This window comes from Equus przewalskii, chromosome 1, assembly GCF_037783145.1.
Source record: "Equus przewalskii isolate Varuska chromosome 1, EquPr2, whole genome shotgun sequence".
In the NCBI taxonomy this organism is placed as follows: domain Eukaryota; kingdom Metazoa; phylum Chordata; class Mammalia; order Perissodactyla; family Equidae; genus Equus; species Equus przewalskii.
Window position 1 is genome coordinate 31,841,812 of NC_091831.1, and position 13,327 is coordinate 31,855,138.

Here is a 13,327-nt window from a genome sequence, read left to right on the forward strand (position 1 = left end):
TGGTACATTGTTTGGCAATAAAAAGGAACAAAGTAGTGACACCTGCTGTAACATGGATGAATCTTGAAAACATCGTGCTGAGTGAAAGAAGTCAGTCACAAAAGGTGACATATTGTATGATTTCATTTATATGAAATGTCCAGAATAAGTAAGTCTATGGCGACTGAAAGTAATTAGTGGTTGCCTAGTGCTGGGAGGGCTGGGGCGTGAGACATAAGGCGTATGGGGTTTCTCTGTGAGGAGATGAGATGTTCTAAAATTGACTATGGTGTTGATTGCACATATCTGTAAGTACACTAAAAGCCATTAAATTGTACACTTTAAACAGGTGAAGTGGATGGTATGTGAGTTATGTCTCAGTAAAGCTGTTTTAAAAAAAGTTTTAAAGATTATTTAAAAAAAAAGAAACAAAAACCACATGAGCCTTGCCCAAGAGCCCTTGCTCAATGGCAGGGAAGTGGGCGTGGGTGGGGGGTTGGGGAATCTAAAACGGCCGCCGTGCTGCAGACCAACAGCAGTCTTCTTTCAGTCCCTGTCCTGATGCAGCGCCCAGTCTCCCCAGGTGGCTCCAGGGATGATCCTCAGGGCTGTGGTTGAGCAAGTGTGCTGGTTCCAGCTGAGCCAACGGGGAGACTCAAAGGAGAGGCCTCAGGAGAGGCAGGGATAAAAACTGGCCCCAAACTCTGTCCTGGCACCTTGCATCTCCCTCCCAGACAAGTGACTGGCAGTCTGGGCTCCTAGGTTCCATTTCTGATTTGCTATGTGGCCCCAGGCTGGGGCCTTCCTCTGCTCTGCAACTGATTTCCTTCATCCCTGATCCCTGTCTTGAAAGCTGCAGGATCTCGGAGGAGAGGATAGGCTGAGCCTTATTGCCACAGCCTGGACCAGGCGGGTGTCTCACCACAGGCAGCCTCTAAATCCCTCTGGAGATTTATCCCCTTGAGCAAATATGGTCCATTGTTAAAGTAAAACACCCCTGGGAGGGTGAGTGGTTAGAGCTAGCAACCACTTGAGAAAAAAAGTTCTCATATCCCAAGGAAAGACTGTCCTGTTGCCATGGCAATAAGTAACACCCTCCCTCCGCAGTTTTAAACATTTAATTAAGCACTTCTCATCACCATTTAATTAAACAATGACAATTTGCCTCAGTGGCCATGCTTATGTAAGACAGCCAATCAGCAACAGCCACACTGTTCACCAACCCATCCCTAAACTCTCCCTCCTCCAGCGTGCCCATCGCTGCCCTTCACACCTCCCAGCGCCTTATAGGTCAGTTCCCTGCTCTGCTCAGGGACATTGTACCCAACAGGCTTTGCTGCACCTTCCTTAAGTCAGTCATAAATTCAGGTTTTTGTCTCACATATTGACAGGTGGTCTCTTCCTTAGGTACACTCATATTCTGGAATACTGCCTTCCTGGGAGTAATTTATCCTCACTTCTAGGGCTACTGGTAGCCTCTCTGGTATCAAGGGTGAATTAGAAAAAGGTCAACCCTTCTTCTAGACAAGGCCCCAATGAGGACTGGATTTCAGATCCTTCTGCTGGGAAATTGAGCAGTCCATAGTCTGCACAACTGCATATAGCAACCCTGCTTATCGCACATAACTGATCAGCCAGCGAGTGCTGTACATTCTAGCTCCTAAATATATTCTCCAATCTTTCTCTTCCACTTTGCCTCTGCTGTCACAGCCTTAGTGTCAAACCTCATTATTTCTTGTCTGGATTGGTACAGTAGTCTCTAACTGGCATCCATGACTCCAGTCTTGCTCACTTCTAGAGCAAACATGTCATGCTCCTACTGGCCCCTGTGCCTTTGCAGCTGCTATTCTCTTGGCCTGGCCTGTACCTGCATCCTCACCTTCCTGGTCAACTCCAGTTCATCCCTTAGGATTCAGCTCCAATGCCACTGCAATGGACTGAATGTTTTTGCCCCTCCCCCCATCATATGTTGAAATCTTAACTCCCAAGGTGATGGTATCAGGAGGTAGGGGCCTATGAGAGATGATTAGGTCATGAGGATGGAACTCTTATGAATTGAATCAGTGCCCTTATTTATTTTTTTTGAGGAAGCTTGTCCCTGAGCTAACATTGGTGCCAATCTTCCTCTACTTTGTATGTGGGATGCCACCACAGCATGGCTTGATGAGTGGTGTGTAGGTCCCAGCAGAGGATCTGAACCAGAAAACCCTGGGCCACCAAAGTGGAGTGTGTGAACTGAACAACTATGCCACTGGGCCAGCCCCGTGGATCAGTACCCTTATAAAAGAGACCCCACAGAACTCCCTCACCTCTTCTGCTATGTGTAGACACAGTAAGAAGTGACTATGAGCCAAGAAGCAGACCCTCACCTGACATTGAATCTGCTGGTGACATGATCTTTGGCTTCCCAGACTGTCATTTATAAGCCACGATGTCTATGGTATTCTGTTATAGCAGCCCGAACAGTCTGAGACAGTCACCTTACCTGACAGTTGTGCCTGACTCTCCTCCTAGGCCTGACCACACCCTGCCAGGTTCGGGGCTCCCACAGCTCCTGAGCATACCTGGATGATGGCCCTGATCGTCACCACCAGACTTCTCTGCTGCCACCCCCACCAGCTTGTTAGCACTGCACATGAGAACTAGGCTACTTTCATCTCTTTGTAACCAGGCGGTTGTGAAGAACAGAACTTGGGAGAAAAGTAAGTTATAATTCCAACTCCACCACTTAATGCTGTGGAGAATGTAAGCAACTTTCTTGGCTTTTCCCAGCTTTGGTTTCCCCATCTGCAAACCATGGATAATAACAGCACCTACTGCACAGAGTGGTTGTGAGGACTCAGCAGGATCATGTGTGTAAGGTGCTTGGCGTGGTGCCCAGCTCAGCGAGGGCTAATAAATGGTGGTTATTATTGTTACTACCATGAAGAGTCTCTGACACACAGACATTCGTTAAATGTTATTTTCCTCTCCTCCTCTCTGCCCCAACACCTGATATACAGGGCAGCAATCTATGTCAGTTGAATAAATGGAGGACCAATACTCCTAAAGTACAAGACTGCTAAGTTCTTTTCCCAGATTGCAACCTTCCAAAACTCCCTATTAAAATCCAGATTCCTTAGCCTGGCCCTCAAGGCCCTTCAGGATCTGCTCCCAATCTATCCTGCCAGTTTCACTTTCAAAAAGTCACCTCCTCCACGGGGCTGGCCCAGTGGCGCAGCAGTTAAGTTCGCACATTCTGCTTTGGGGGCCCAGGCACGGCACCGCTTGGCAAGCCATGCTGTGCTAGGCATCCCACATAGAAAGTAGAGGAAGATGGAGACGGATGTTAGCTCAGGGCCAGTCTTCCTCAACAAAAAGAAGAGGATTGGCAGCAGATGTTAGCTCAGGGCTAATCTTCCTCAAAACAAAAAAATTCACCTCCTCATCAAAGATAGCCTTCTGACAGCCCCCCTATATGAGAGCATCTTCTTGGAGCCCAAAAGTTTCACCTGAACCTCTCTTGCCCCTCTAGCTGAGCTCTGCCTGTGTCATGTATTCATTTGGCAAATAGATCTGTTGCACACCTACTATGTGCTAGACACCATGGTAGGCTCTGATGTCACAAGAGTGGACTAGACATGGTCCCTGTCCTCAGGGGGTTCACAGTCAGGGGGCAGGCAGAGAAGCAAAATGCAATTCTGCGAATCGAGCATCAGTGAGCATTAAAGTTACTAGGTGCCCTAGAGAGCATTAGATACAACGTCTTCGATTTACAAATGAGACCAGAGGGTTTTGTGCTTATCTTAGCACCATCAACCTCTAGTTTTCTTAAGAGCAGAGCGAGAATCTTTAAGCATCTTTACGTACCTTCATATGCTCCCTTAGCACAGTGCCTAGCACATAATAGGTGGTCAAGAAAGAACTTTTGGGTCTGTAACTGAGTTAAATTGATGAGAACCAGTCCTCCTAACACCTCCCTGAGATCCAGAGGCTGCTCACTGCCCACCCAGTATCAATTCTTCCCTTCTACCTTAGCAATAGGACTTCTATTTTGGGGGAAAGGTTGGGGCTGCAATGTTCCCAACTACAAGACTCCCTGTCTCAGCCTTCTCTGCAGCTAAGTTTGGCCAAATTGCTAAGTTCTGGCCAATCGTATCTAAGTGGAACTGGCTTAAAGGGAGCTGACTTGGCCGTGAGGTGCACCTTTTGGCTCTTCCTCCCTTCCTTCTCACTGAGTCTGGGACTTGGCCTGGATTGTGAATGTGATGGTTGGAGCTTCTGCAGCCCAACTTTGGAGCATGAGGTGATACTGAGGATGGAAGTCACATACCCTGAAGGGTGGAGAAGAAAAGGAGAGGGACCCCAGGACCCTGAAGACTCTGCGGAGGCACTATGCCAGCTTGGACTGCCCACCTACCTCCTGATTTCCTGAATGTGAAAGAATTAACCTCACGTGTTTAAGCCACTATAGCGAAGTCTCTCTTACAGTAGCTGAACATGATTCCTTACTGATACAGAGGCCCTGACGAGAATGGGGAGTTTGAAGCAGCAAGCAGGGAAAGGTTTAATTGTGGAGTAAGAATGAATTTGGGGGATCGGGATGCCAGGTGGAGGGGGCCTGCCCTGTGGCCGAGTGGTTAAGTTCACGCTCTGCTTTGGTGGCCCAGAGTTTCACCAGTTCAGATCCTGGGCGCAGACGTGGCATCACTCACCAGGCCATGTTGAGGTGGCATCCCACATGCCACAAATAGAATGACCCACAACTAAAAATATACAACTATGTACTGGGGGGATTTGGGAGAAAAAAGCAAAAAAAAAAAAAAAAAATGATGCCAGGTGGAATGGCTATCACGCTGTCTCTGCTCCCCCAGACTCCCTCCTGCCACCTATGGACACCTCTTGTCAGCTGGGAAAAAAGGGTGGACTCCACCTTGGGGACAGTCCCCTCTTTGAGCAAGAGCACATGTGCCCAGACTCCAGTCCCTCCACACTGAAGGGAAACACACATCCTCTTTAGTGTACCAGGCCATCCGCTTGTCCCTCCAGACTTACTCTAGGAGGCAAGCTCTTCTTCCTGAAAGCTCTTCTTTGGCCAAATGGAATGTTAATGCCCCTGAAGCCAAGGGACTCTCGGCTTTCTGCAGTGGTGATGTGCCAGGCATGGTGCTAAGCATTCTGCATGCATTATCTCATTTTAGCCTCAGAACAGCAGCCCCATTTTCAGATGAGGAAGCTGCGGCTCAAAAAGTTCAGCCGCCTGCCCCCGGTCACACCTAGGATGTAGCTCCAAATGCAGGCTTGCCTAAGTCCCAAGCCCGAGTTTCAACACAGCTTCCGCAGTTAGGGAAACCCTCCGGAGCAGCTGCCACTCCACCGCCTGGGTCAGGATGGGCTGCCCCTGGCGACAAAGCGCCTCTCCCTCCCCCAGAGCTTGAGTCCTAAGTTAAACACCCAAACCATCCTCTGCCTCTTCGAGGCAGGAGGCTAAGCCTCAACTTCCCTTTCCTCTGGCCCAGTGTCATAACCAATTACAGCCCCACTGACCTAAACATGGCCTTCCTGCTCCCCTTGGGCTCAGCACTTTGAGTTGTTGACACAAATAATCCATAATTAATTTATAAATCAAAATTGGGGTGAGTTTATTATGAGCTAGGTTTGAGGACTATAACCCAGGGACTTCCTTCCCCAAGGAAGGAAGGGCACCAAAGAAGTGGGGTGTACAGCGTGGTTATATACCGTCTTGGAACAAAGAGCATACAGCACATATGACAGGAATATCTCTTTTTCTACTGTCATGAGATGCTTGGCTGGCACAGCAGGGTGGGAGCCAGCAGGTCAGTAGTCACAAAGTGAGCACAGCAGGTTGGTAATTAATCCTTAGTTTCCAGGAAGAGATGCTTATCCTTAAAGAAATGCTGATATGGAAGGAAGTTACATCTCTATCTTTAAGGGCATCATTCTTGTCTTAGGGACATAGTAGATGTTTAAAGCAGATGTGCAATGCATGTTTAACAGGCCACGTCAGGCCCTTTTGGAAAAACCATGTCGGGCCGAATTAGTTTTAAACCAAATGGTTTCCTCATATTCTCCAACATATCTTACTGCTTTTCATTTATTTATCAGGCGGCAGCAGCCCTGTTCCCTCCACACAAGCCTCACAGACGTTTTTAAGAACAGTGGCTGCAGAGGGGGCTCCTGGGCTAAGAGTTGGATGTCCCAGCTTCTGCCCATCCACTGACTGTGTGACCTTGGGAGTGTCACTGAACCTCTTGGAACCATGTTTTCCCATCTGTGAAATGAAGACCTGCTCTGTCCTCCTCACTTAGATAATAGGTGAAAAAGTGTTTTGCAATTTAAGAAGAGTTTTTTGGATAATAATAATTAGCTCACCTTTATTGCCTTCTTACTATGTGCCAGGCAGTGTTCTAAGCACTTTATGTGTATTATTTATTTATTTATTTACTTTGTTCTAAGTACTTTACATGTATTGTTTAGTTCTTATACACCCTATAGTTAGACATTCTTTTTCTTTTCTTTTTTTTTTTTTTGAGGAAGACTAGCCCTGAGCTAACATCCACCACCAATCCTCCTCTTTTTGCTGAAGAAGGTTGGCCCTGAGCTAACATCTGTGCCATCTTCCTTTATTTTATATGTGAGACGCCTGCCACCACATGGCTTGGTAAGTGGTGCATAGGTCCATGCGCGGCATCCAAGCTGGTGAACCCCAGGCCAATGAAAACGAGTGTGTGAACTTAACTGCTACGCCACCGGGCCGGCCCTTGGTTATACATTCTTATCTCCATTTTACAGATGAGGAAAACTCAGGCTCAGAGAGTAAGGTGACTTGCTCAAGGTTAGACAGGAAGTGGTGGTACTTCGATTCTAACCCAGAAGCTCTAACTACCGAACCCATCCTACAAATGTGAGCGGTCCTCATTAGCCATATGTAGTATGGCTAATCATGGAGATGGCTAATTCCTCTGGGTGGAAGATGTTGCTGGAATTCAGGTGCAGGGAAGTTGGTCCTTCATCAAAAAGGAGAACCTTGGGGTGTGGGGAGAGAGTATGCTCAGGCCATCTGGATGCCTCTCGTCCCCTCTCCTGGAACCCCATGCCTTCTGGAAGAGGTTCTGAGCAGATGCCTCAGGATAGAGTGCCAGCAAGTGGCCTATGGCCTCTCCAATCCCAATTCCAGACTGATGTTTCATCCAAGGGCTGTATCCAGTTATGATGCAGACTCAGTATGGAGGCCAGCAGTTGTCTGCTCCCTGGGAAAAGGATGGGAAGGCTGCCACTACCCTGGACCTCTTATCTCCCCATCTGATTTGCAAAATCCCAGCCTGCTCAGCAGTTATTGCTGCCTCTCTGCACGGTTTTAGCTTTCACTGGTTGTTTGCAGAGCTCCCTCTGGTGTCAAAGGTGCACCACCGCACCCTTCGCAGGGTACCACTAACGACGACATTTTTGGAGTTGTGTGTGTTTTGACAGACACACACACTTTCACATTGAATCCTCAGAGCAGCCCAGTGGGTTCAGTATTATTATCACCACTTTACAGAGTATGAAATGGAGACTCAGAGAATTTAAATCCTTGCTCAGTGTCATGCTATAAAGTAACTTGAGATCCGAACCCAACACTTTCTGTGCCCTCTCTCAGGAACTGTCCCCACGTCTAGACCTGTGGTTGTGAGCACCAGCTTGCTCACAGCAGTTTCCAAACTCGCCTTCCTCTTCCTCCCCAGGCCACCAGTTCCCTTATCTCAGCCTTACTGCCCAGGTCTCAGCCTGTGTCCCTGGAGTGGGGCTCAACCAGAGGGTGGTGGTGTTGGCTCCTGTGGCTGGACGTGCGGGGCCCAGAGTCAGTGCTCAGCTGTCTTCTCTGCAATGATGCTTTCTCACGTTGACAATCTTTATGCTCTTTCTGCTCTGTGTGCAAGGACCACTTTTTATTTTTAGCAAACTAGTGAAGTGTGATATATACAGAAAACGCACAAATTCTAAGTGCACAGCTCAGTGAATTATCACACAGTGAATACATCCACGTAACCTCCCTTCTGATAAGAACTTAGAATATTACCACACCCTTTGTGCCCTCTCTCAGTTATTAACACCATTGTAACTGCTATCCTGACTTCTAATAATAGAGATAAGTCGTGCCTGGTTTTGAACTCCATCTAAGTGGAATCATGCTTTTTTGTGTTTTCTGGAGTCTTCTTAGATCATACATGCGTTCCATGTAGCAGTAGTTTGCTTGTTCTCATTGCTGTATACAGCCGAATATGGTATTAATCCCATTATATCAATATACCACAATTTATTTATCTGTTCTACTGTTGGTAGACATTTGGATCATTTCCAGTATTTTCCACTATTTGGCTATCTACATCCTCACCAACACTTAGAATGGCTAGTCTTTTTATTTATTTATCTTTTATTTATTTATTTTGAGGAAGATTAGCCCTGAGCTAACATCTGCTGCCAATCCTCCTCTTTTTGCTGAGGAAGACTGGCCCTGAGCTAACATCTGTGCCCATCTTCCTCGACTTTATGTGTGGGATGCCTGCCACAGCATGGCTTGACAAGTGGTGCGTAGGTCCACACCCAGGATCTGAACCAGCGAACCCTAGGCTGCCGAAGTGGAACGTGGAAACTTAAGTGCTGTGCCATTGGGCCAGCCTGGGCTAGTCTTTTAAATTTTAGCTATTCTGGTGGGTGTGTAGTGGCATTTCCTTGTGGTTTTAATTTGCATTTCCCTGTTGGTTAATGAGATTGAGCATCTTTTCAAATGTTTATTGGTCATTTGGCTATCCACTTCTGTGAAGTGCCTGTTCATGTCTCTTGGCAATTCTTTTTATTGAATTGTCTGCCTTGTTCTTATTGATTTGTAGGGGTTCTTTATATATTCTGATGTACTTTGTTAGTTATATGTATTGGAAATATCTTCTCCCACTCTTTGACTTGCCTCCTAGTGCTCTTTATGGTGTCTTTCCATGAGCAGAATTTCTTACATTTAATGTATTCTAGTTTGTTGATCTTTTCCTCGGTGCTTAGTGCTTTCTGTGTCTCATTGAATAAACCACCAGGCTGTGGGAACTTATGCAAATCACTTCAGTTTTCTGGATTTGGTGAAATGAAGAGTTGGTTCAGATATTCAAATGAAGAGTTGGTTTACAGCTATTTTGAATTTCACAGATTAGTAAACTTGTTTTAAAAAGGAATAAGCCTGACAAAATGTTGCCTATTCTTTATTTTGGCAAATAATAGTCTTTGGAAAAAAAGCCTCTTCCTTTTATTCTCACTATTGCTTTATAAAAGGAAGGGCATTTGAACACCAGCATCACTATATTGTACTTATTTTACTGCAGAACAGTGAAAGAATTGTCACTCACCAGCATGTGACCTGTCACCTAGATGGCGGTTCAGGTGTCTGCTTCCAGCACCAACCCCACAGGTTCACGAATTTCATGCCCGCCTTTCCTTTACTCTCCATTCCCAGCTCTTTGGTTCTTGGCACCTCTTAACTCCCTCAGAGATGTATGTTTGGAGCTTTGCATTTCTAACTGGAAAGAAAGACCATCTCAGTTTGCCTAAGAAAAGACTAATTGGTATTTACATTTATGCTTGAATTTTTATAATTTGTGCTCTCATTTTAGAGCTTTTATTCCCTCCATAACACTCATCTACTCATTCGTTCATTCATTCATTCAGCAATAATTTGTTGAGTACCTACTATGTGCCAGGCACTGTTCTAGGTGCTGCGAATGGAAGTGGCAAAGACAAAATTCCTGTCATCATGGAATTTATATTGTGGAGAGGATGCCAGGAGTCTATGTTCTTCACAGGCACCCCAGAGATCAGCTGCAACTAATATTTTAAAGATCTTTAGGAACTTGTCTATTTAAGAACAAGGGATGTCTTAGTCTGTTCGGGCTGCTAGAACAAAATGCCGCAGACTGGGTAGCTTATAAACAACAGAAATTGATTTCTCACAGTTCTGGAGGCTCAGAGTCTGAGACCAGAGTGCCCCCATGATTGGGTGAGGGCCCACTTCCTGGCTCACAGCTGGCACCTTTTCACTGAGTCTTCACATGGTGGCAGGGGCTAGGGAACTCTCCGGACCCTCTTTTATAAAGCACTCATTCCGTTCATAAGGGTTCCACCTTAACGACTTAAGCACCTCCCAAAGGCCCCACCTCCTAATACTATTATCTTAGGGAGTTAGATAGGGATTTTGGTGTCTAAAAAAAAAAAATTATCATAGGAATTTTGGGGGGATACAAACATTTAGACCCTAGCAAGGAGGAAAATTCAGACCATATAAGTGAAAGAAGCAGGATACAAAAACTTTGTCGACTTCTGGCTCATTTAGAAGATTGACTTATTGAAGTGTCTTATTTAGTGGGAGCTAAGAAATGGAAAATGCATGCTAAAACCTAACCAGGCAAAGCCCACCAGGATCAAGCCTTAGTCTGACAGAATCAGACTTACTGATTTGAAGTGAGGGAGGGAACTCCAGAGCAATCTTGGAATGCTGCTCCGCAAGAGGGGAGGGAAGCATCTTTCGTAAGTTTTGGGTTCTGGCTGAAGGATGCTGGTGAGGCTCACAGGGGAGTGGGAGTTCTGGGTTGGTTGCGGGTTCCCAAGTGGAATTAGAAGAGGACTTTAACCAGAGGGCATTCAGTGCTGTCATGAAGCAAGGATGGCCTAGCCATCCAGCATCCCCAGTAATCAATGAAAATAGTTAAACGGGCTTAGAGCATTCCTGGTTGCTGTTTTCTCTTTTCAGGTCAAACATTTTCACACTCTCAGGTCTGGACAGGGTTTTTGTTGTTGTTGTTGTTGTTTTTAAAGATTTTATGTTTTTCCTTTTTCTGCCCAAAGTCCCCCAGTACATCGTTGTATATTCTTTGTTGTGGGTCTTTCTAGTTGTGACATGTGGGAGGCTGCCTCAGCGTGGCTTGATGAGCAGTGCCATGTCCGCGCCCAGAATTCGAACCAACGAAACACTGGGCCGCCTGCAGCGGAACACGAGAACTTAACCACTCGGCCAGGGGGCCAGCCCTGGACAGGTTTTGACACTCAAGTAAATTTGTTTCCAGCTTAACTTTTGAAATTAGATTTTCAACAATAATATAGACGTAGGTCTGTTTTTTAACTTGCAAAAGAATTCTCGTTTTATAAGACTCATTCCAGTCGCCAAGAACCACGGCCGTGGCGCACGAGCCCCACAGACTCCCTAGTAACAGAACTCCCTCCCTAGCAACGGATCTCCGAGCCGCTCCGGGATCCCGGGCCTGGAGGGCCCGTAAAACCGGATGGTGCCTGGTTTCCCATAGTAACCGACTCGAATCCGGAAGTGACGCCAGAGGAAGAGGAAGTGAAGCGGGCTACGGGTCCACGTGGGTTCTGCGCCTGTCTCTGCGTCCGGGGACGCCAGTCAGTGAAGCTCAGTCGACATGGGTCGCTCGGGCAAGTTGCCGTCTGGTGTCTCGGCTAAGTTGAAGCGCTGGAAGAAAGGCCATAGCAGTGACAGCAACCCCGCCGTCTGCCGCCACCGCCAGGCCGCCCGCAGCCGCTTCTTCAGCCGGCCCTCAGGTAGCGGAGGGGAGACCTGGCCGCAGCCGGCGGCGTGGTTCTGGGCAAGCCTGGGTCTGGAAGACTCTGGGACTCTGGAGGCCCCGGGGCTCAGGCATTGGACCTTCCATGTCTTGGAATGTCGAATCTGGAGCCTGCGGTAAAGGCCCACCCTCCCCGTTTAACAGATGCAGAGCCTGAGTCCACAGTGGGGAAGTGACTTGTCTAAGGTACCACGAGTATCAGTGTTAACGTTGGGTGGCTCTTTACAAAAAGCGCTTTCATCTTCATTTATTTCCCAAGCCTCCTGAGTATAGGCCCCAGCCCACTCCCACCGGCGCTTGCTGCCATCGGGACAGGAAAGCAGCAGCTTTTACCTGGAGGGTCCCGTGTCTGGGTTAAGGTCTGGGTGTTCTGTGGACTGATGAGGCGGGCCGCGACCGGAGTGCAGCCTCTCGGGTTGTGGGCTTGGACTCTGCTGGTTTGTTTTGTGGGGTGGTTCTTGTTCTCCTGGTCATAAGGCGGGTAGAAGTGAGGGGCCTTACCTTGTGCCTCCGGTTTTCAGGAAAGAGCGATCTGACAGTTGATGCGGTGAGGTTGCATAATGAGCTGCAGTCAGGGTCCCTGCGCCTGGGCAAAAGCGAAGCCCCTGAGACGGCTATGGAAGAAGAGGGGGCGCCGGCTCTCACCGAGAAGTCCTCGAGCACCTTCCTGAGCGGTCTCTCCGACTGCACAAACGTCACCTTCAGCAAAGTGCAGCGCTTCTGGGAGTCCAACTCGGCTGCCCACAAGGAGGTAGGGGGAGGGTCAGGAGGGCCGCGGGATAGTGAGGAGGGGCCCGACTCCCGATTTTGATTTTCTTCTAGCGCCGGCTGACTGCTGTCCAGTGACAGCAGCTGGTATTTCTGGAGGATGTGTCATCCCTCCAACCCTTCGTGTCCCCTACTTATTACCTCTCGCAGAGCAGATTCCATTTTGTGCTTTTTCTAACAACATCTCCTCTGTGCAAGGGTGAAGTCCTTCAGGGTAGAAATATTTTCCAAACATTTCTCTCTTCTACTGTACCAACACAAGACTTTTTACATAAAATATTTTCAAGAAACATTTGTTGGGTAAATTAATGCTGAATAACAGTGGTTGGAAAATGTCTTATCTAACGAGAACTAAATTTTATTTACTTTTTTTAGTTAATATTTTTTTATTGAGATCATACTGGCTTATAACATTGTGTAAATTTCAGTTGTATGTTATTAAATTTCACTTTCTGTGTAGCTGCATCATGTTCACTACCAATACTCTAGTTTTTATCCATCGCCATATATGTGCCGCTTTATCCTTTTTGCCCTCCCTCCAACCCCTCCTCCTCTGGTAACCACTAATCTGTTCTCCTTATCTATGTGTTTGTTTATCTTTATGAGTGAAATCATATAGTATTTCTTTCTCTGTCTCGCTTATTTCACTTCGCATAATACCCTTAAGGTCCATCCATGTTGTCACACAAGGCATGATTTTGTCGTTTTTTATAGCTGAGTAGTATTCTGTATACATACCACATCTTTATTCATTCAGCCATTGATGGGCACTTGGGTTGCTTCCAAGTTAATAGTTTTAAATTGTATATATTTCCTTTTTTTCGTTGTTTATGTGAAAGATGTCAAAATTATAAATGGTACCAAAGTGACGTGAGTAGAATAAAATGTGAAAGTTGTTCTCCCAACTTAATGCTTTCATGGTAGCTACTGTTAATGGATCATTGTGTAACTACCTAGACCAGCTGTGTCCAACAGAAATG

The 13,327-nt window shown here is 46.8% G+C and overlaps 1 protein-coding gene across 1 annotated transcript in view; it reads left to right on the forward strand.

Moving 5' to 3' along the window:
• Positions 1 to 13,327, forward strand: part of RRP12 (ribosomal RNA processing 12 homolog) — a 42,639-nt gene that overhangs the window by 1,525 nt on the left and 27,787 nt on the right. Inside the window, exons 3-5 of the mRNA XM_070560137.1 lie at positions 2,494 to 2,681; positions 11,298 to 11,556; positions 12,101 to 12,330. Coding sequence (XP_070416238.1) covers positions 11,418 to 11,556; positions 12,101 to 12,330 — 369 coding nt within the window. The 5' untranslated portion in view covers positions 2,494 to 2,681; positions 11,298 to 11,417. The remainder of the gene's footprint in view (positions 1 to 2,493; positions 2,682 to 11,297; positions 11,557 to 12,100; positions 12,331 to 13,327) is intronic.